Source organism: Mauremys mutica, chromosome 1 (genome assembly GCF_020497125.1).
Source record: "Mauremys mutica isolate MM-2020 ecotype Southern chromosome 1, ASM2049712v1, whole genome shotgun sequence".
In the NCBI taxonomy this organism is placed as follows: Eukaryota; Metazoa; Chordata; order Testudines; family Geoemydidae; genus Mauremys; species Mauremys mutica.
Genome location: NC_059072.1, coordinates 262500309 through 262523359, shown reverse-complemented (window position 1 = coordinate 262523359; position 23051 = coordinate 262500309). Strand labels below are relative to the sequence as shown.

General features: G+C 44.3%; 1 protein-coding gene across 1 annotated transcript in view; it reads left to right on the top strand.

Moving 5' to 3' along the window:
- LOC123358585 (DNA excision repair protein ERCC-5-like) overlaps window positions 1-23051 on the top strand; it is a 68804-nt gene that overhangs the window by 5603 nt on the left and 40150 nt on the right. The window contains exons 6-9 of the mRNA XM_045000965.1: window positions 773-905; window positions 1915-1998; window positions 4561-4657; window positions 14401-14688. Coding sequence (XP_044856900.1) covers window positions 773-905; window positions 1915-1998; window positions 4561-4657; window positions 14401-14688 — 602 coding nt within the window. The remainder of the gene's footprint in view (window positions 1-772; window positions 906-1914; window positions 1999-4560; window positions 4658-14400; window positions 14689-23051) is intronic.

Here is a 23051-nt window from a genome sequence, read left to right as displayed (position 1 = left end):
GTAAACTGTCAAAGTGAAGGGGTAGCTAAGATATAGGATGCACTATGCTGCAAAGGAACCTGGGAGATTGCTAGCAATCCCCACTGCAGTTATGAGGGACAGTTTGCTAAATTCTATACCCAAGGAGAGGAAATAACGTTTTGTGTCTCTGCTCTTTAAGCGGAGAAACAAGTTTTTCTTGTTTCAGTGCTCTCCTAGCCTCTCTCCTGTTTGGAAGCACTGTAGTTGGGTTAAGGAATATATTGAGGTCAAGATTCAGATGTGTTTCCCAAGAAGATCATTATTCAAATAGTGGTTCCCGATATGAAAATGTTGGTGAACCAGTGAGTGAATTACAGGTCTCTCTAATATATGCTTGCTGTGTACTACAAATGCTGTATTAACTGGTGTCAGTGGAATTAAGGACAGTGGGATTCCTCTGAATGGTTGTGAATATTCTTGCTTTAGTCAGCCGTACAATATTTTGATGTAGTTCAAAACAAAACAAAAACAATCCCTAAGTCTTTAATTAGGACTCTCCTGCAAGGTGGAAAAAAATACTTTCTTTCAGAGCTAAATATGTTTTTAGAGAATGGGATCTGAAAGAAACAAATTGAAAATCAAATATATTTGTTTATTGCAAACCTTTCCCATAATGCATTATGTTGCTGCTTGTGCAGTGTTACCATAAATATAACACCAGAAAATGTAAGAAAAATAACTGATCTCTTCCGCTTGATACTGAATGCAAGATTAAAAGCACTTTGGAGAATGATCAGACCTTTCTTTGTAGCTGCAGGGGCCTTGGTAAAGTTAACACAAGGACTGAAAGATGAGTCGATGGCCTATATCTATCATTGCCAAAATCATTATTTTTGTCCAATTGGATTTGAAGCTACCCCTGTAAAAGCTAGTAAAGCATACAGGTAAGAATCTTATAGTTATGCTTGCTCCTATGTGAATCTTCCACCAAAATGGCGACTGCAAATTATCAATGCATTTTACACATGAATTGAGTGCTGTACGAACAGAATGCTAGCCCCCTGGGTGGAAATGAAATGTCTCATTATTTTACAGAGTTCCCAGGTCTGCTGTTGATAATCTCTGCAGCAAATTTTGGCCACTTGTTTTTGCCTTGTAGCTGTGAGGTGTTTTAATAATTCAATCTCTAAGTTGTGAAAGGAAGATAGGGTGCTGAACTTGAACTGAGGAGACTACAGTTAGGTTCCAGCTTAACCACAGACTTCCTGTGTGGTTTATTTTATTTTAAGGTAAATCATTTAATCTACCCTGTGCCTCAGTTCTCCAGCTATAAAATGGGAGTAGTACTTTAATAGAATTCATCGAAGCCACCAATTGTTTCACATAGGGTGCTGTCTTAAGAGCAGGAAAAAGTAAGATCTTTGGAGGCACTCTCAGAGAACAAGGATGGTGAGGAAAAAAGTTTCTTCTAATTTAAACATGCTTTCTGGAGCCTTCAGACTTCATCATTGCATACATATCACACTCTTGGCCTTATATTGTGGTCACCAATCTTCCAGTGAGAGATTTGAACAGAATTCCCTGATGAGTCAGTCAACATCAGTTTTTATTAGTGGGGAGGCAGCAGTGTGTGTCACAATACAAGAGGTTCCTTATCTCCAGGAAATGAACAGTCACTTTCAACCTCAGTTTCCTGTGTGAAGCAGGAGTTTGGACCAGAAATCAAAGTCCTGTTTCTCCTAAGACACTTGGGTAATCTATTTTGCTAATTTATAATAGGTAATATATTATTGAATTGTTCAGTAGCCAGTTGTAATTTGTCTCAACTATACTAACAATTGTAAAATATTTCAATAAAAAAAATCTAAAAACCAATAGCAAGTTAATATGCTGCTGTTTTTCATTGTAATATGCATGCTGAGTCTTACCAGAACCGTATTTTTTGTACAACAGAGGTCACCTCTTGCAACAAGAAGTGGAATATTGGATCTTAATTGGAGAACCAAGTAGAAAACACCCTACCATTCACTGTAAAAAGTAGGCTAATATACTTTCTCTCTCTCTCTCTCTCTCTCTCTCCTATTTTTTTTAAACTTCTAGAATATAGGTCAGGGGTGGGCAATCTATGGCACAGGTGCCAAAGGCGGCATGCGAGCTGATTTTCAGTGGCACTCACACTGCCTGGGTCCTGGCCACTGGTCCGGGGGGGCTCTGCATTTTAATTGAATTTAAAATGAAGCTTCTTAAACATTTTAAAAACTTTATTTACTTTACATACAACAATAGTTTAGTTATATATTTTAGACTTGTAGAAGGAGACCTTCTAAAAAGGTTAAATGTATCACCGGCATGCAAAACCTTAAATTAGAGTGAATAAATGAAGACTTGGCACAGCACTTCTGAAAGGTTGCCGACCCCTGATATAGGTACTTAAAACATGCAGTTTCTTCTAAGAACTGCCCTCTTCAGTCAGGCATGGGCAGTACATTAACCATTTGTAGCTTTCATGATTCATGGAGTACTCAATATTTTCAGAAAAGTCAGGGATCAAATCTACAACATGCCAACAATTTTTTTGTGAGCACGGAGTGAGTACAATGTACAGAAGACAAGGTTTCCAGTCCCAGATGTTTACAGCCTAAATAGAATCATAGAACTGGAAGGGACCTCGAGAGGTCATCTAGTCCAGTCCCCTGCACTCAAGGCAGGACTAAGTATTATCTAGACCATCCTTGACAGGTGTTTGTCCAACCTGCTCTTAAAAATCCCCAATGACAGAGATTCCACAACCTCCCTAGGCAGTTTTATTCCAGTGCTGAACCACTCTGACAGTTAGGAATTTTTTCCAAATCAGAAAATCACAGCTCTTTTTTAAGAGATTTTATTTTTGTTCAGAAAATACAAATGCTATAGATGTCTGAGTTGGAACTGATTCACTGAACAGCCTCTTCAATCTCACTTGGTGCTGGATCTCTACCAGTTTCTGGAGGAAGGAAACAGCATTTCTCCAAAACATCAGAATTTCTGAAAAATCCATTTCCCCGCCATCCCCCCAAAAACAAACAAACAAACAAACCAAAACATGGGGACTGTGAGCAAAAAGGTTTCTCTGACTTTTTCTCCTGCCTGTTTGTGCAATGGTATGTTGACCCAGGGAACAGAACTGGTTGGAAAAATCTGACAGTAAGCAAATAAAAATGTGTGCATCTCCCCCTGCTCCCTCCTGCCCTCCCTCTCCCCGTGTTCTGTCCAGCTATTCTGAAACCTGTGCTTGTTAGACTCTTTCATAGCCAGTCAGGTCTGTCCCTTTATGTAAGACTCAGATTTTGGCAAGTGTGCCAAGGCTCTGTCAGTGAATTGGGGTAACTGGTCACTGTGGCCTAATGAAACTAAACTCTAACAAAAAGTCATCCTGTGATAGACTGCAGCTGATATACTACAGAGTGCAGTACCCCTGGCTCTCATCAGAGGACTTTTGGCCCTATGGGGTGGTATGTACAGGGAATTTACATCAGCATAGCTACGTGTCTCAGGGGTGCGAAGAATTCCTTCCGTCAACCCGGCTACCACCTCCCAGAAAGGTGGATTATCTACGTGGACAAGAGGAGTTCTCCCATTGGTGTAGGTAGTGTCTACACCGAAGTGCTACAGTGGCACAGTTGCAGCTATGCCGCTGTAGTGTTTTAAGTGTAGACATATCCTAAAGGCTTCAGACAGCAGAGGGAGGAGGCCCAGAGGACAAATACAGGCTTCTGTGGTGCTATTTCAGCTCATACACATGCTCCCTGCTGCCTAAACTCTGGTTGTTTCACTCCCAGCAGCAAATAGTGGGAGGGTTTCTGAGCTGGGGGGCTAACAAGGAGGAGAAGAGTGCTGAGCCAGGGGATGAGTTTCTAAACCAGGAGGGTCAGGTTGTGGAGGTACAGGGGTGTGTTAAGCCTGGAATAACTGTGTGGGAGGTGTTTCAGATTTGTCAAGAAGTTAAGTAGGAAGAAAGGAGTCCCCCTCAGCCTGGTTATAGAGAGGGGTTGGGGCTGGGAGGTGTTTGAGTTGATGGGGGTTTGGCTGGAAGGCACTAAGGGGCTGTGGGAAGAAAATGTGACTTGGCAGAGTTGGGAGCAGGGAGGAATGAAGTCTTTGATCGAGGCTGTGAGGGAACAGGGATATGGGGATCCTGGGGTAAAAGCCAGATTAGAGAGAGAGAGATTGGGACTAAGAACAGTAATGGGAGACACAGAGGGATAAATATTTTTCTTTCCACACTACTTTTTACTGTAAAATGTTGTCCCAGTTTTTTACTTTGCTATCTGCAGCCTTGTCACTTATTTTGGGCACCGTCCTCCACTGCAGTGAATAGTGGTAATGTTCATGGTACTGTCTAGGTGTTATTAAAACTTAAATCATATGTCACAACTTCAGGTCTTTAACATTAATGCTGATTTTTTTTTCATGTGCTCAATCAAATCTCAGTTTTTCTATCACCGGTAAATGTGTATCATTTAAAAAATATAGAAATGAATTATTTGTGTAGTTCCATAAATTTTAGTGGTGAATGGGTTTTGTGATCTCTTCTACATGTGAGTCTGTTTTATTTTGTAGGTGGGTAGATATTGTTACTGACCTGAACACTCAAAATCCAGAATACTTGGATATTCGACACCTGGAGAGGGGTCTGCAATATAGAAAAACAAAGAAGGTAATATTGACTTATTAAGATGGGGGGAAGAACTTTTACATTAGACTTTTTTTTTTTTTTTCAACAAGCTTATTCATTCTTCACTGTACCTAAGAAGCTGTAATTTAACTTTTTTGGTGAAGTCTTCTACAATGTTAGAGGTCCAGAGTTCAAATCCTGTGGCTGCCATGCTTGAAGGAGTGAAAATTATTGGGGAAGTTCTGTGGCTTGTGTTATGCAGGAGGTCAGCTTACGTAATCACGGTGGTCCCCTCTGACCTTGAAATCTCTGAATCTATTAATTATAACTTCTGCTGAGAGGGAATGCTGCGGAAATTCAGAAAACCAAACATAGATGCTAAAAGAGACACCGCAGAGCACAAGAGTTTAGGTCTGCCTTGCAGGATGTAGGATATGCCAGTCCAGGTTATTGGCCCTTCATCTTTGATACCTATCTCATTTTACGGTATAATTTTTTGGGGGCATACAACTACCCAGTCCCTGTGTGACAAGATCCCCGGGGTGCAGCCTGGTACTGTGGGACTGCTGTGCCCCCTTAACTCTCTCCAGCTGGGGCTGTCTCTCACAATGCTTTGCTAGTGACAAGCAGGAAGCCCCTTTACGCACTGTGATCACTCAGCACAACAGCATGTGGAGCGCCGTACACTCAGCTGGATTGCATGAATGCTCCCAGAGACACTCATAAATCTCACAGAGAAAGGCACCAGAGCCAAATCCTCCCAGCACTGGACCTCAGGAATGTACTGTCTTGCACTGCTCAAGATGAGTAGTGCATATTTATTAATTGGTTCACCACTTCATCAATGGAAAGTGAATATAAAGCAGCCTTTGCAAAACCTGAGCAGATTTGCCACACACTTCATACAAACTCACTTGTAAAGATAAACAGTTAAACAAATGTATTGACTACAAAAGAGAGATTTTAAGGGACTATAACTGATAGGCAAAAAGTCAGCATTAGTTACCCAAAATAAAATAAAATAGGAGCACACAGTCTAAACTCTCAACCCTATTAGACTGGGCAACATCTAGATTAAGCAGTTTTCCTCACCCCACAGGATATTGCAGTTCATAATACACAGATTTCACCCTTGAAATCTGGGTCAGTCCCCTCAGTTGGAGTTTCAAAGTGTCATTGTTGCTTGCTGCATAGGTGGGAGCAGGAGAAAGGCTCAGCATGTGGCCACTGTGTTCTGTTTTATAACCTCAGGCCCATGTGCTTGGGAGGCACAAGTCCAGGCATGTCTGGGGGCATTGCTGAGTCTCCAGGCAAGGTTGAGCAATTCCCCTGGTGTGGCCTCATGCAGGTGAGTCACTGAATTGTAGCTCCCTTGGTGCACAATGGTTGTTGATGGGTTGTTTGACACCCCACCCAGGTGTTGGTTACTTTCCTTGCTGTTGCCTCTGGGGAGCTAATATCTGGCTGATTCCCCAACTTACAGCATGTTTTGTTGACAACCATTTAACACAATTCTCATAACTTCATATGCATTAATGACATAAATGGATAGAGAAATGACTTTCAGCAGATCATAACCTTTCCCGTAACATCTTACAAGGCATGCTTTATATGTAAAATCACAATTATATTAAAAATGAGGAATATGGGGTTTCCAGGACGCTCCCCCAAGGTATAGAATGTCAATCCCTGTTAGTGCAGCTGGATTTTATCTTAGCGAATTTTTAAATTGATTTTTAAATTTACCTGACGTTAACTTGATTGCGTGACCTCCTTGTTCACTTAGTATAGCATGGTGTAATCAGGAGATAAAGTACAATGCATGCATCTCCATTTGTTCCATGGCTTTTATTTGTGTAATTTTTCTTTCTTATGGAGGATTAGGCCTCTGAAAAGAATTGAATTTTAAGACTGGACTTGAAGGTAGAGAGGGTTGAAGCATGGTGGAATGGGTTGAGGAGATAGTTCTTCTTTGAGCGCTGTCCCTGTGAGTGCTCTGCTTCAGGAGTCGGTGCGTCCCGGCATCATTGATTGAAGATTTTCGGTAGCAGTGCTCAGTTGGGACTCGCATTGGAGTCTTGTTTAGTATGCGCATGGTCCGACCCCCTCAGTTCCTTCTCAACCGTCCTCTGCTGAAGATGAGCTCGGGGCAGCGTGGCAGCTTCTTCCCCTGCAGATAGTAAAGAGAGAAAAATAGTAGTTAGATACTTTAGATAAGTTTATTATAGTTCCTAGTTAGCTTAATTAGCAGTTAGTTGTTTTTTAAAAAAAGTTTTTTCTCCCATTCCCTGCTCCTTTGGAGCACGTCTCGAAACGTGCTGAGCTTACCTGGCTTTAAAAGATGCAGCTCCTGCCGAGAAACAATGCTACGATTTGATGGACACTCTCTCTGAGTGAGATGTCGGGGTGAATCACATGTACTCCAAAAGTGCGTTCATTGTAACAACCTGAAGGTGAGAGCCTGACGCCACCGGGACCTCTGCCTCAAAATGATTCTCATGGAGAAGTCACTCCAGCCAGGTACAGAAAAGGACCAACCAAAACCTGCCCCTAAGTGCTCGCTTACAATGTTGGAACTGACGAAGAGCACGTCTCCGTCCTCTCATGTAAAGAGGAAGTGAGCATCGACCTCTCTGCAGAGGGATCCGCATAAAAAGAAACAGTCCCCTGTGAGGTCATTCCCCTCGGTGCCACTGACCCCGAAATCAGCACTTATGACTCCCCCAGCACCTCTGTCACGGATCATGCCGTTGAGCCCAAAGCAAAGGGCAGGGAGTCAAGACATAGGCACAGCCATGTCTCCTCCATGGTACCGACCACGCCAGCGCACGCAGCGGACACAGCACCGACCTTGCCACCACCTCCGGTGCCAGCCACAAAATCTGCGCCCAGTGCCATATCAGTCGGTGCCATGCACCGCCTCTGCTGGCACCGACTGATAGTGCCGTGATGGGCCCACTGGCACTTAAAAAATTTAGCCACGAGATGGCTGCACACCTTTCAGCTGCAACTAAACCCTCACTACTGCATCCACCAGCACTGCAGCAATTTCCATATCATGGTGTCCCAATCAGCACTCCATGGCGCCAATGGATTGTCCACAAGGAGTGTCATTAGGCAGCCCACTTCCCCTATGGCACCGTCGGTACCCAGTGAGAGCGATGATGAGGACCGGGATGGAGGAGTCTTCTCCCCACAACACTCTTCCCTGACTCACCACAGACCTTCTGGGGGTACACTGAGATCTAAAAGCCACCATGGTCAACCACCATATCCATTGTACAGACAACCATGGATGTGTCCCTCCATGGCTTTTCCCGTGCAGTGGCCGCCATAGAATCCATGGGCAGCATACAAAGCCCACTATGCCAGAACCTCATTGCCACCCAGAGGTGAACTTCAGTCTCCTCCATTATCTCTAGTGGCTACATCATCTGTAGCCCTAGAGGAGACTACAGAGGAGCCAGAGGAAGAAACAGGCCCTGAGGATGTGTCGCCAACACACAACTCTTCTTCCTCCAGTAAGGCCATCATGCCACCTCCACCTACAATGGCAGATGACTTCAAACAATTTCAAGACCTCTTTAAAAGAATCGCACTAAGCCAGGACATCCCATTGGAGGAGGTCCAGGAAAACCAACATAAGCTGCTCAAAATCTCACAACCTTCCTCTTCCTCAAAAATTGCACTGCTGATAGACGATGCAATTCTGGAACCCGTTGAAATGGTATGGCAGACACCAGCCCTCCCATGTGCAAATGAGCTGATAGAAAATACTCTGTGCTGGCCAAGGGAATGGACTTTCTCTTTTCTCACCCACTCCAAACAACCCACTCCACCCACTTCAAACAACCCCAGTCCAGATCCACAATTGAAGACAAAGACCACAAGAGACTAGACCTCTTAGGATGAAAGGTCTACACCTCATCCACTTTACAATCCTGGTTCACTGACTACAGTGCCCTTCTGGTGAAATATGATTGACAATTACCAGAAGTTATATGAGTTTATGACCGACTTTCCTGAAGGTAAAAGAGCACAATTCAAGACATTGCTCACCGAGGGACAACTGGTTGCCAGGACTGCCCTACAAGCTTCCCTGGAGGTTGCCAATATGGCAGCACATGCCACAGCTATTGTAATGCGCAGAACATCTTGGCTCTTGTCATCTAGCATCCCAAAAGAGCTGCAAATTAAGGTGGAAGACCTCCCCTTTGACAAAGAAAAATTGTTCTCATCTAAGACTGATGAGGTATTCCGCTCTATGAAAGTCTCACATGCAACTGGACAGCTACACACCTCCTACTAAGAGAAAGTGCTACCAGCCTTACCACCATGCCAGAGAGTCACAGTTCAACAGTCTACTGTCCAGACCATATGAGTCCCACAGACAGAGAAATAGACCTCCGAGGTGCCAACCCTCACAACCTCAACAAGCAGCATTACAACCACCACCTAATAAGCAATGGTTTTGAAAGGTTGGTCGAGGGTCTGAATGACCTCCCCCTCACATCTGTGCCATTTTGCCCATTTTTCCACCAATTGAGACACTTCTACCATGCATGGGAGTGCATCATGCAAGATTGTTGGGTCTTAGAAATCATATGTAATCCCTTTTATTTCTTGTCCCCCTATCCTACCCCCTTCCCCGTCCCTCTTCAGGAACCCTTCTCGTGAGCACCTCTTAAGGCAGGAAATAAATAATCTACTACATCTAGGTTCTGTGGAACCAGTACCTACACAATACAGAGGGAAGATCTTCTGTTCCCACTATTTTTTGACCCAGAAGAAAAATGGAGCATGGCGACGCATACTAGATGTACAGAAACTCAACAAATTCATACGCTCCCACAAATTCAAGATGGTCACATTAGGCACAGTAATCCCAGTGCTGGAACAGGGGGACTGGTTTTCAGCCCTCGATTTACAAGACTTGTATTTCCACATTACCATACACCCAGCTCACAGATGTTTCCTCCGATTCACAGTTGGACATGACCATTTCCAGTATAGGTTACTCCCCTTTGGACTGTCCACTGGACCAAGGGTATTCTCCAAAACACTTGTGGTCGTAGCAACACACCTGCGCAAGCAAGGGATCATATTCTTCCCAGACCTAGACAACTGCCTCCTGAAAGGCCCAAATCAGGCAGAGACAAAAAAATTACCTGACTAACCATCACCCTCTTCCAAAAATTAGGGCTGCAATTGAACACGCAAAAGTCGACACTGATACCTGCGAAACAACTGGACTTCATTGGAGTGCACCTTCATTCAGTTCAAGCCAGAGCGTTTCTACCTTGAACCAGATTTATAACTATAAAGAATCTCATAGACACTGTCTCCATCTGCCCACAAATCATGGCAAGAACCCGTCTACAACTACTAGGACACATGGCCGCCACCACATGTGTGGTAAAACATGCAGGACTCCACATGTGCTGTCTCCAAGGCTGGCTGGGTTCAGTATACAAACCCATCAAACACAGACTAAACAAGTTGGTAACACCACCTCCCAAAGTGCTAGAATCCCTTTGATGGTGGACAAGACCAAAGAATCACTGTTCCGGGATCCTCTTTCATCAAGCACCACCCTCAATTATAATCACAACAGATCCCTCCTAGTTTGTTGAGGGTGCACATCTGGATCATCACACAATCCAAGGTAAGTGGTCACCAACGGTGACACACCTCTATATCAACTTACTGGAACTCAGAGCGGTATGGAGTGCCTGCCTCCATTTTCTTCTGCTCATAAGCATGCATGTTCTACATCAACAGACAAGGGGGAGCACAATCCCACTCCTTATGCACCGAGGCCATGAAACTATGGAATTGGTGTATCCATCACCACATCGACATCTCAGCCTCATACCTTGATGGATGCCAAAATAGCACAGTGGACACTCTAAGCAGAAGGTTCTGACAGGAAAACAAAGGGAAAACGAATCCCACAGTCTTACAACAGATATTCCAACGATGAGGTTTTCCCACCATTGACCTATTCGTCACATCTCAGAATCACAAATGCCCTCTATTCTGTTTGAGGACGAGATTAGGACCTTAATCTTTAAGGTATGCTTTCCTATTCACATGGAACAACATGCTCTTGTATGCATTCCTGCCGATCCCACTAATCCCCAGAGTCCTGCACAAGATACAGGATGAAAATGCCAAAATCATACTGATAGCCCCAGCATGGCCCAGACAAACCTGGTACCCGTACCTGTTATGCATGACTGCACTCCACGAACTCTCCCATTGAGATCAGATCTGATCTCAGAAGCTAACAGTCAGATCCTCCATCCAAACCTGGAGAAACTCCATATGAAAGCATGGCTCCTCCATGGTTCTAGCAACGAGTTAACCTGTTTGGAACAAGTCAAACACATGTTATTGAACAGCAGATGTACATCCACACACAGTACTTAAGTGCAAAAATGGAAAAGATTTCCATATGGAGTCAGGACAAACAGTTCACTCCCAATGCTACACCGCTGTCACTAGTGCTAGAATACCTCTTAGAGATAAAGAATTCCAGACTGTCCACGAGCTCTATTAAAGTACATCTCGCAGCAATCACCACTTTCCATTGCAAGATTGATAGATTCTCGGTATTTGCACATGCGACCACAAAACGTTTTCTTACTGATCTTCAGAATCTCTACCTGAAGTACACCCACCCATGCCCACATGGGACCCAGATCTAGTTCTCAAAGGCCTTATGAGACTACCCTTTGAACCACTCACTACCTGCTCCCTATTGCACACGTCACATCCACTAGCAGGGTCAGTCAGAAAAGAGCACTAATGGCCAACCCGCCATACACAATCTTTTTTAAAGACAAGATCATGTTGTGGCCCACCCAGAATTCCTCCCTAAGATAGCTTCAACCTTCCAGATCAACCTATTAACGTCCCTACGTTCTATCCTAAACCACACAGAAACACACAGGCGGCCATGTCACATACCCTTGATTTGCGACAAGCTGTAGCCTTTTATTTGGACAAAACGAAGTCTTTCTTCAAGTCCCCAAGGCTCTTTGTCTCGATGACAGAATGATCCAAGGGCTCTGCTATATCCTAACATAGATTATTTAAGTGGATCTCGATCTGCATTTGCTTATGTTATGAAACGTATAAGACAGAACCCCCAATGGGTGTCAGATCCATTGCAGCATCCACTGAATTTCTAAATAATGTACCCATTTCAGAGATCTGCTACATGGGCCTCAGAACATACGTTCACTAACCACTATGCAGTTATACAAGCCTCAAGAGCTGATGCCATACTAGGCCTAAAGGTTCTCTCCTCCACTATGCAAGTAACTTCAGAGTCCCCCTTTGTGGATGCTACTCTACAGTCACCTGTGGAGCACCCACAGGGACAGCACTTGAAGAAGAAGAAGAAGAGAAGGTTACTTACCTTGAGGTTCTTTGAGATGTGTCCCCCTGTGGGTGCTCCACTACCCAGTCTCCTCCACTCTAATTTGGAGTTCGATACAAGGACTCTACGTTAGAGAAGGAACTGAGGGGGTCAGGCCGTGCATGCACTAAAGGAGACTCCAACGGCGCCGCAAGACAGCTACTGTGCATGCGTGTTCTGTCTGAGCTCTGTTACCGAAAATCTCCGATCAATGGTGTTGGGATGTACCCACACCTGAAGTGGAGCACACACAGGCAGGGCTGGCTCTAGGTTTTTTGCCACCCCAAGCAAAAAAAATTTTGACTGCCCCCAGCCCAGGGCTCCCCCCCACACCCTCCTGCTGCCCCAGCCCTGGGCTCTCCCCCCCAACACCCCGTGCTGCCCCAGCTCTGGGCTCCTCCCTTCCCCCCCACCAGTGACCCTCCCCACCCCCACACTACCTGCCGTCCCAGCCCTGGGCTCTGCCCCCTCCACCCGCACCCCCTGTCGCCCCAGTCCTGGGTCACTGGTAACTCGCTCCCAGGGCGGATCATTCAGCAGGAATTTTGGATGTGCACAGAACACAGACAGGATTGGTTCCCATATGGTTACAGAACTGGAGTAAAGTGGAACAATTTTCAGCTTGTGTGATTGGAGGATATCTGGATGCATATTATAAGACTGTCCTCCATAAATGAGGAAAAGTTGAGGTACCTTTATTATTCTTTTGTTCCACTCTATGTTTCTATGGGGAATTTGCCAATGCAATATCACTGTCTTCCTTTTAAACAAATAAAACTAAAAAAAAAAAAAAAAGGCAATGGCTGTTGAAAATAGCAATTCCAGTCCTAAAAACCACTGAGAAGCATTTCTTGCTCAATTTTATCCTACTTTTTATACAGCAAATTACAGTGGATCAGTATATTTGGTTTGGGAGAAATGAAGTAACAGCTGCCCAAATTGAGCTTGAGCACTCCTGATTTTGAGATGTTCAAATCTGGAAGGCAGGTGCTAGGTTCCCTTTCTGAATATTAGCTAAATCTGGAAAGGAAAGTCAATTTTTGCATCCATGGCTCAGAAGTGGAAATCCTCCTACGTGCCTGGTACTGTATCTAAAGCTGCCCATGTCCAGAGCCTCCCCTCCCTTACTTTTAATTTTAAATTCTAGTGGGATCCACATACCTCCCTTGCTTCAGATAGAGAGGGGCACTGTCCATTTAGTCCACCCAATTCCTTCTTTGGGGGCTGCAAGTTGAGGTCACACCAGTATCCCTAATCCAGTCTGAGGATGTCTTCTGAAGGGGATATCTGGGCCAAAGCCGCCTTCTCCTTGGGCACACTTGTTCCCCATTCACAGTGCCACCCTGCTCTAGGAGTGAGCTCTCCATTCACAACAAGCTGCAGCATGAGGTTTCAGCTACCATACTCCCCCCCCTTTCCTGTTGATAGCAGCCAAGGGAATGCTGGGAAATGTAGTTCTTTCCCTGCTCCAGGGCTGGCTCTATAGGCAGGGAGCTAACCAAGGAACTACAGCTCCCAGGGCCCCCTGCTGGTTCTCAGCTCCCAGGCTGGATCCCTGTGGGCTGCCACCCCTGCAAATGGGCTGCCCCAAGCACCTGCTTGCTTTGCTGGTGCCTAGAGCCGCCCCTGCACACAGGGGCACATACCTCAAAGAACCTCAGTTACTGCACAAGGTGAGTAACCCTGTCTTCTAGGTGCAAGGAAGGGTGCATGGAAGAAAATCTGAAAATGAGTAGAAAGAGGACAGAAACACTGTGGTAGTTTTGCATTTTGGGTGGAGAATGTAAAGGCTAACAAAGGTAGGCAGAAGCTGGGTTATGCTGTCTTGTGAATGCTAGATAGGGAAACTTAAGTATTGTGTAGAAGATTAGGAAGGGAACTAGTAAAAGAGTTGAAGAAACTAAACTAAAGCAGTTTGCTGCATAAATATTCAAAATATTTTCATAAATAATACTCGGGAGCGGCGCCAGAGTTTCTGGCGCCCTAGGCAGAATTCGGGGGGTGGCATTTTGTGCGCTCCCCATGGGGCGTGCGGGAGCTTCCGGTTCCACTCCCATCGCACCGCCGAAGGAGGACCCTCCACCGAAATGCCGCAGGCGACAGCGGCAGTCATTGAGCTGCTCAATTGCCTGCCGCTGTTTTCTGCGGCACGTTGGCAGAAGGTCCTTCTTCAGCGGCGCAATGGGAGCGGAACCGGAAGCTCCCGTGCGCCCCGTGGGGAGTGCACAGAATGCCGCCCCCTCGAATCCTGACGTCCTAGGCGACCGCCTAGGGTCGCCTAATGGAAGCGCCGGCCCTGATAATACTATAGTACTTTTCTCTGCACACTTTTTAACAAAACACTTTTTACCTTTGTCAGGTAGGAGGAAACCTGCATTGTATCATTGCCTTTCAGAGACTTAACTGGCAAAGGTTTGGTCCTTGGAACTTCCCATTTGGAAACATTAGACGAGATATGCAACCACAAGCACAGGGAATTGCCAAATCTGAAAGCGAAGACAATATCACCAAGAAACAGCATGGACATCTGGGTAGATCTTTCAGTGCGGGTTTCCATCAAGAATCCATGTGGAAGAAGATGTATAATCTTCATGAGAGGAGGAACAGTGGATATCAGAGTTATACTGATTATGATGGGAATGATAGAAATTAACTTTAGTACAGCACAGCTGATGTACTAAAGTTTTGCTAAGACATAGTAGGAGTTTATTAAGTCTAGAGTACATATGAATAGAAATGGTATAAAATGCAATCTCATAGTTATTTAAATACTGTATGGTTGTGTTGGGTAACATCAGATGTGTAAACTAACAAATAAGCACAGATTATTGTACTTTGTAATCAGAGTAAATGTAATAAGCAAACTGTTACTTCAAATAATTGAACTGCATTTGGGACCATGAAAACAAAAGTACAAATTGTGGTTAAAGCCATTTATGTAAACAAACAGCATTGAAAAGTATTCAAAGCATGAAACTTTATATCTTATGACTTTCCAAAGTGATTATTCTGCATACTATATAAAGATAAAAATGTAGACATTTCCTTCCTTTTTAACATTTTATTTTTATTTTAAATTCAGTAAGGCTGCCATTGTCAATTAGAAATATTGTAATACAAAAAACTTGTCAAACTTAACTGAGTGGGTGGTCTCAGTCTAATTCCTAGTGGACTAGTGTCCATGTCCCTTAAAATAATAATATTTTGCCAACTGGTACCAATTAGTGCTATTGTATCTGAAAAGCCTGAGATTGATTGTACGGGGAAAATGACATTACTCTGGGTCAGGCTTGAGGCACAACAGTAGGGTGGGCTTGTGCTATTACCCCTCCTCTGCCTGTTATGTAGATTAAGTAGTTGACTTCTGACTACAGCATTTTTGTGAGCATTGAATTCACTTCATTTTCCACAGGCTTCTTAAGTAAAAATGAAGTTGAATTTGCTGATAACCAGGCTGAACACACTTTGGCCTGTTGGCTGTTCTTTTCCTTCATTGTGTCTCCCAATTTCTTAGTGTTTTTACTTGTTAATTTTTCTATGAGGGGTGACACTATTAAGTACCAAAAAATGCTAGCAGTCCTAACAGTATATCTGTCAGCAAACAATTTATATTTTTTCAGGTTTCCATGTAAAGCACCTGTATTTGGACTAATATAACTTTCTTTGCCCAAAAACATTTTAGCAGTTATAACATTCTATATACAAATGATGTGCCCAAGGATTAATTTTGTTGACATGAACTCTTGTCATGGAATGCAGGGTTTTTTGTGGTTTGCTGCTTTTGTTAACCAAAAAACGGGAGACTTTTAGACAATTGTCTTCATCCAATAAAATTTGTTTTCTACTTTTGTCATTTGTTTGTTTTGGGAATGTCCCTATTCTTAGTCTTGAAGAGTTTATCCTCTGAGGGACTATTCCTGCTTCTCTGACTCAGTGGAATAGCCCCACTGAAGTTTCCTGAATGACGCCTTTATGACTGAGTCCATAATATGTCTGCTGTTGTATGGATTGTATCTGCTTTTTTTTTAAAGTATCTTTGTTTAAGAAAATCATAGTGTGGGATATATTAAGCATATAAGAGAGGCTAATTTGCAGGGGAAGTAAAGGCAGGTGTGGGATAAGCAGGACAGTTGATAATGGTGTTTCCCCACTGTTTAGACTTAAGGTATCCCAGTACTGGTCCATTTCTGGTAGGGGACATTGATGCTTTTCTCCTTCAATTATAAGACCATACGGAACTGTTGATAAACTTGGGACCTTTTCCATTGTTACATTTTTATTTAGCAGGGCTAATGTCCATTTTTGCTAATCTGGGACTAGAAACATGTCCATCATTAATTTTTTCTGTTAATATATATTTCACAGGTGAATGTGATGTCTTAAGAAGCACTGGGGATAATCCTACTAAATACACTCAATGTGGCAAAACCCAAACCAAGGCCAATACCTCTTTCTCACAAGGAATAAATTCTTGTTCCACTCACTTCAGAACCTTAGAGACATATGCCAGTGGTCGAAGACCTGTTTCATGGTTTTGACTTAATACACTACTCATTCTAGTACTGGTGGTAGCCAATTGGAGCATAAAAGGTTGTCCTACTTTTGGGTATGTGTAGCAGGGTGGTCCCCTGCTCCTGCCCTGAAGGGCTTAAAACAGCCCAGGACAGGGCTGTGGCTGGGGCAAGAAGCCTGGGCTAATTGGGGAAAGTAGGCTCAGCTGTGGCCATGCCCCAATGAGGCCCAGCTGGCCCCTCTAAGAGGCTGTGAGCCAGAAGCCCAAACAGTCTCTCTCTGTTTGTAGAGGGAGATGGGCTTGGCTGCAGGGACCTGAGCAGAGTACCTGAGTGGAGCAGGACTGGGGAAAGGCTGAGGAGCTGGGGAGCTCCAGCCTGGAAAGCCCCAGGTTGCGGCCTAGCAGAAGGCCAAGGGGTACTGGGGGTGGTAGAGGGCAGCCCAGGGGTAGGCCAAGGCAGCAGGTCCAAACCCAATCTTGCAAGTGATGAGTAGGCTGATATTGCAGTCTGCCCCAGGGCATGGGGGCTAGATGATGACTGGCAGTAGCCTTATACTGAGGTGAGGTGGGGATAGTGGGTTGGGGGTTCCCCTGGGAGGGGGAGACCCAGAACTGGGGGTACTGCCAGGGGGCAGCACCCCAGTTAAAGGGGCACCAGGGTCCAGGGAGGGACACAGGGGCCAGAGGACAGGCAGATCATTGGCCTGCAGAGGACGCTCCGCAGCTGGAATGAGCTAATTCCCAGAAATCACCAGCAGGAGGTGCCGCGGGGTGAGTCCGCTCCTCTACAGTATGCTAAAGCTGGGGCTTTTGCTAATGCTTTCTTAAGCTGCATAAAAGCTTCCTGCTGTTCTAATCCCCATTCCCAGTTATTACCCTTTTTAAATAACTTAGACAGTGGGCTGGCTTTCTCTGCATAATTCTCTTGAGAAATTTGTCATACCCCAAAACTATCTTAAAGTAGATATCTTTGGGGGCAGGTAATTTTTTTGCAATAATTCTACCCATTGTTTATCTGGTGATCGTTCCTTTTGTCCTAATGTTACTTCTACGTAGTTTACTTGCTGCTGGCATATCTGAGCATTTTCTAGACTAACCTTAAACCCTGTTTCCTTTATTTTCAGTAATATGTGATCTAATTCTTTCTAAATTTCTAAATTCTCTTACTTAGTTTTTGTGTTTATAAGGATATCATGTACATATAATATGATATCCTTATTAGGCATGTTATCCCATATTTGTTCACGTGCATATGGCAGATAGCAGGGCGTTACGGAAACCTTGTGGAGATTGACAAAAATAAAACGATTTTCCTTGGAATGTAAAGGCAAACTTGTACCAGGAGTCCAGATGCAAAGGAATTGCAAAGAATGCATTGGCTAAATTTGAAACAGTGAACTATCATGCTCCTCCGAAAATAGAGGCAATTACTTTGGGATACTTTGCCACTGCTGGAGCTGTTATTGGAGTCACTTTATTAAGAGGCCTAAGATCAATAGTCTTCAAGTTTTACTATCTGCCTTTAAAACTGACCAAATAGCTGCATTATTGGTATTCTGTTGTTCAACTATAATGCCTTATTCTAAAAGCCCTGGGATAGTTTTCATTAAACTACGTTCTGCCTCCTTTGAAGTAGGGGATCTGGTCCGGTGATCAAGACTTCTGCTTCTATTTTTCCACATTCTGCCTTATTGGTTGTCCGGACTTCTTATACTTTTGTGCTATCTCCAGAATCTCCAGCCCATTTTATTTCTTCTGCTTTGATAGCAGCTAACCTATATCCTGCCTCAATAACAATTGGTAGATCTATTGTTCTGGCCTTATTGGCGGTATTTCCCACAATAATTTACCAAATCTACTGTTACCTCCAAGCTTACCTAATACATCAACGCCAATTATTCCATCACCATCTAAATTCATCATACCAAACTGTTCTTTATCTTTTTCTTCCTCCCTAATTGAAAATGAACTGGAGCACTAAATGGCACTCTACTCATTGCTTCATTAAATCCTTGCAGCTTCCTGACTATTACAGGAAGTCCAAATAAAGTCTTATCCTTTGTGCTAACTGAAGAAAATGAGACACTTGAGTCTATTAACATATTTTGTCTGAATGCTCCCCTATTCAACTCCATATACACAGTGGGTCTCCCCCAGTCATCTGCTTGTAAATGTGCCACTACCTTAGCATGATTTTCTTTTCCCAACATTGGGGAGATGGGGGGGGGGCGCTCGACCTCCCTATGCTTGATTTGGAGGGTGAGGTGGAGCCGTCAGCATGCTCCTTTTATGATTCAGCAGTCTTCAAAGTAGTTCTTTTGTAGGAAGCCCATGAATTTGTTTTTAGGGTCATACGGCAGCAATTCTCCACATAACCGATTTCTTCCTGGATCACCTTTTGTTGATTCATGAGGAACAAACTTTCTGTTCCTATTCCCTTCTTGCTTTATTCTTTCTCTATTTTGCTGACTTTGTTGATTTCCTCGTCCTCTGGGGCCATTATTAGAAAAAGTTATTACTGATACTTTCTCAGGTTTTCTTTTCTGAAGTAATTTCGGAGGTGGCGTTGTTTCCCACTGTATTTCATGTAGTCTTTTCACTTTATCTTCTATAATGTGGAGAGGGGTATGTGGAGGATCATCAGAGACCATCGCCATTCTGATAATTGGATCAAATCCTAGTATTAATGCTCTTTTATACTGTGGGGAATCATATATCACTTGATATCCTAATGGGATGATTCCTGCATGTTTGTATAATAAATTCTTTCTAGCTATGGTTCAGGTCTTTCCTTTGATCGTTGCTTTTCCTTATGAAACCATGCCACTGGATCTTCTCCAGGAAAGAAAAGCTTCAAGATTTCTCTACCAGTATCACCACCTTCTCCTCCATGGATATCATAAGGAAGCCCAGCAAATTCATCTGAATGTATGCACTCTTTTATTAATGCAGAGATCATTTCCTATTAATCCAGGTATCCCCGTTGTTTTAGCTAGCCATCCATTCACTGTGTTCCTGTTCAAAGGACCTATGGATTTTCCTAGAGCTCTAATTTGCTCAGGGGTATAGGGTCTTTCCTCTACCCTCTCTTCTGTTTCCATTGGTGGTAGTTTTGGTTACTGTGGAGGTAATAATTGGAGCTACGGGAGGTGGCCTTTGATATTCCGGCTCTTCCCTTGGTGGACTAAAATTCTGACTCTTTGGGATTATCATCATAGCAAGGAGGACCCATATCTTCTTCATCTGATTTCACCACTCTAGGAACTTTATTGCTGTTATGGCTCCTCTGCTGGCTTTCAATTCTTCCTTTAGTGCATGAATTTGTCTTCTGCAGGCTAAATGATTTATTCTTTTTTCCTCTTTTGCGTCTGAGATGACCAGCTTCATAGCAGCTTGTCTATCTATTGCTTTTTGTTTCCAATAGGGAGTGCTTTACTGTTAACATCCAGATAGGTAATCTAGCATGAGCCTACCCAGGGATGCCAATTTGTTACCCCACTATTTGGACTTAAGGTATCCCAGTACTGGCTTGTCTATCCAATGGGGAAGAAAAGTGGTGATCCGCCCTAAAAGAATTGCCAGAGTATTACCAGGGGGTTTGTCTCCGACTCGCAGAGGACTCCCCAGAGCAGGCTAATTCTGTTAACCCTTGAAAGGGCACAGATAGAGCCCTCTGATCAAGAATAGACGTACAAGCAGTAATACTTCAAAAACAAAATCTTATTTATTGAGGGGAAAAATTAGGTGATTACAGTATATTCAGTAACACAAGAAAGAAAAAAATTACAATGTATAATAGGTAAAGCAAGAAACACTAATTTTTTTCTATCATAAGTAATTAGATTAGTGTTCAAAATCATATATTTAGGTGGTCCAAGAGACTACACCAGGGATCAGCAGCCTTTCAGAAGTGGTGTGCCAAGTCTTCATTTCTTCACTCTGATTTAAAGTTTCGTGTGCCGGTAATATATATTAATGTTTTTAGAAGGTCTCTTTCTATAAGTCTATAATATATAACTAAACTATTGTTGTATGTAAAGTAAATAAGGTTTTTAAAATGTTTAAGAAGCTTCATTTAAAAAGTTAAAATGCAGAGCCCCCCCTCCCCCCCCCCGGACCGGTGGCCAGGATCCAGGCAGTGTGAGTGCCATTGAAAATCAGCTTGCGTGCCGCCTTTGGCACACATGCCATAGGTTGCCTACCCCTGGACTACACAGACTATGAGACAAATACACTGTTGCGAGTTGATACACACTGAACTTTTCATTTATATGCATAAGGTCTCCAGTATAACATTATACAACAACAAAGATTACAATGTAACAAACAAATATCTAATGCATATGCATAAAACAGCACTGCAACACAGCATTAAAGAAACATTGAACAATTAACAATTACCATTTTGCAAGCAGGGGCCGGCTGCTCACAGGATGGGGTGAGGCTGGTCACACTCAGAAGCAGGCATCCAGCTTTATTGACAGACACACACAAGCAGCCTTTAAAAACTGCCAAGGAATCAGACTTATTCATTCTTTTCTCAGTCCCTCTGATCGTCAGGGTTCCTTCTGATCTGTCTGTTCCTGATTGGTATTGTTGTAATTGTCCCTAGTCTGCACTACTGCCTCCCTGGTTGTCTTCTCAATCTTCAGTTCTCCTCCTGCTCTTCTCCACTCTTTCTCCCCCTCAACCACCACACCAAGCCTACTTTTGACCAGTCTTATATTCAGTCTGATTGGTTGACCTTTCAAGCTCCCTGTTTGTGTGGCACCTTGTTCAGCCAATCAGCTTCCATTCTGAAATCATAGCTAGTCCTCCATCTTGAGAAGTCAGTAGGAAGTCAATGTGTCCATTATTTAGGATATTTTAACTATAAACTATCATTAATTATAACTTACTTAAAGCGTCTAGTCTAAAACTAACTACTGTTCCCTACAAACTAAGGCCTTGTCTACACTACAAGACTATTTCGAATCAACTTAGTTTGAATTTGTGGATTCGACCTTATGAAGTCGAATTTGTGTATCCATACTAAATACACTAATTCGAATTTCTGAGTCCACATTCACGGGGCCAGCGTCGACTTTGGAAGCGGTGCACTGTGGGAAGCTATCCCACAGTTCCCGCACTCCCCGCTGCCCATTGGAATGCTGGGTAGAGCCCCCAATGCCTGCTGGGGGAAAAAATGTGCCGAGGGTGGTTTTGGGTAACTGTCATTATTGAACCGTCACTCCCGCCCTCTCTCCCTGAAAGCGCCGGCGGGAAATCTGTTCGCGCCTTTCTCTTGTCAGTTACAGCGCGTACGCCACAGCACTGCGAGCATGGAGCCCGCTGCGATCATCGCTGCACTTATGGCCGTTGTCAACTCCTCGCACCTTATCGTCCACCTCTTCCACAGTCAGCTGCTGAGAAATCGGGCTAGGAGGCTCCGGCAGCGCGGTGAGGACAGGAATTCACAGAGTGGCGCAGACCTCTCACAAAGCAGGGTACGCCGCGCCGTGGAGATCATGGTGGCAATGGGTCAAGTTCATGGTGTGGAACGGCGATTCTGGGCCCGGGAAACCAGCACGGACTGGTGGGACCGCATAGTGCTGCAGGTCTGGGATGAATCACAGTGGCTGCGAAACTTCAGGATGCGTAAGGGCACTTTCCTTGAACTCTGTGACTTGCTGGCCCCTGCCCTGAAGCGCCAGGACACATGGATGCGAGCAGCCCTGACTGTGCAGAAGCGAGTGGCCATAGCCCTCTGGAAACTTGCAACGCCAGACAGCTACCGGTCAGTAGCGAACCACTTTGGCGTGGGCAAATCTACCGTGGGGGTTGCTGTGATGCAAGTAGCCCACGCAATCGTTGATCAACTGCTCTCAAAGGTAGTGACTCTCGGAAACGTCCAGGACATCATAGATGGCTTCACCGCGATGGGATTCCCAAACTGCAGTGGGGCTATAGATGGGACTCACATCCCTATCCTGGCACCAGCCCACCAGGCCAGCGAGTACATTAACCGAAAGGGCTACTTTTCAATGGTGCTGCAAGCACTGGTGGACCATAGGGGACGTTTTACCAACATCTTCGTCGGGTGGGCGGGCAAGGTTCATGACGCGCGTGTGTTCAGGAACTCTGGTCTGTTTAGACGCCTCCAGGCAGGAACTTTCTTCCCGGACCACAAAATAACGGTTGGGGATGTGCAGATGCCTACAGTGATCCTCGGGGACCCAGCCTACCCGCTAATGCCCTGGCTCATGAAGCCCTATACAGGCGCCTTGGACAGTGAGAAGGAACTCTTCAACTACCGGCTGAGCAAGTGCAGAATGGTGGTGGAGTGTGCTTTCGGACGTCTTAAGGGGAGGTGGCGGAGCTTACTGACTCGCTCGGACATCAGCGAAAAGAATATCCCCGTAGTTATTGCTGCTTGCTGTGTGCTCCACAATGTCTGTGAGAGCAAGGGCGAGACCTTTTTGTCCGGATGGGAGGTTGAGGCAAAACGCCTGGCTGCT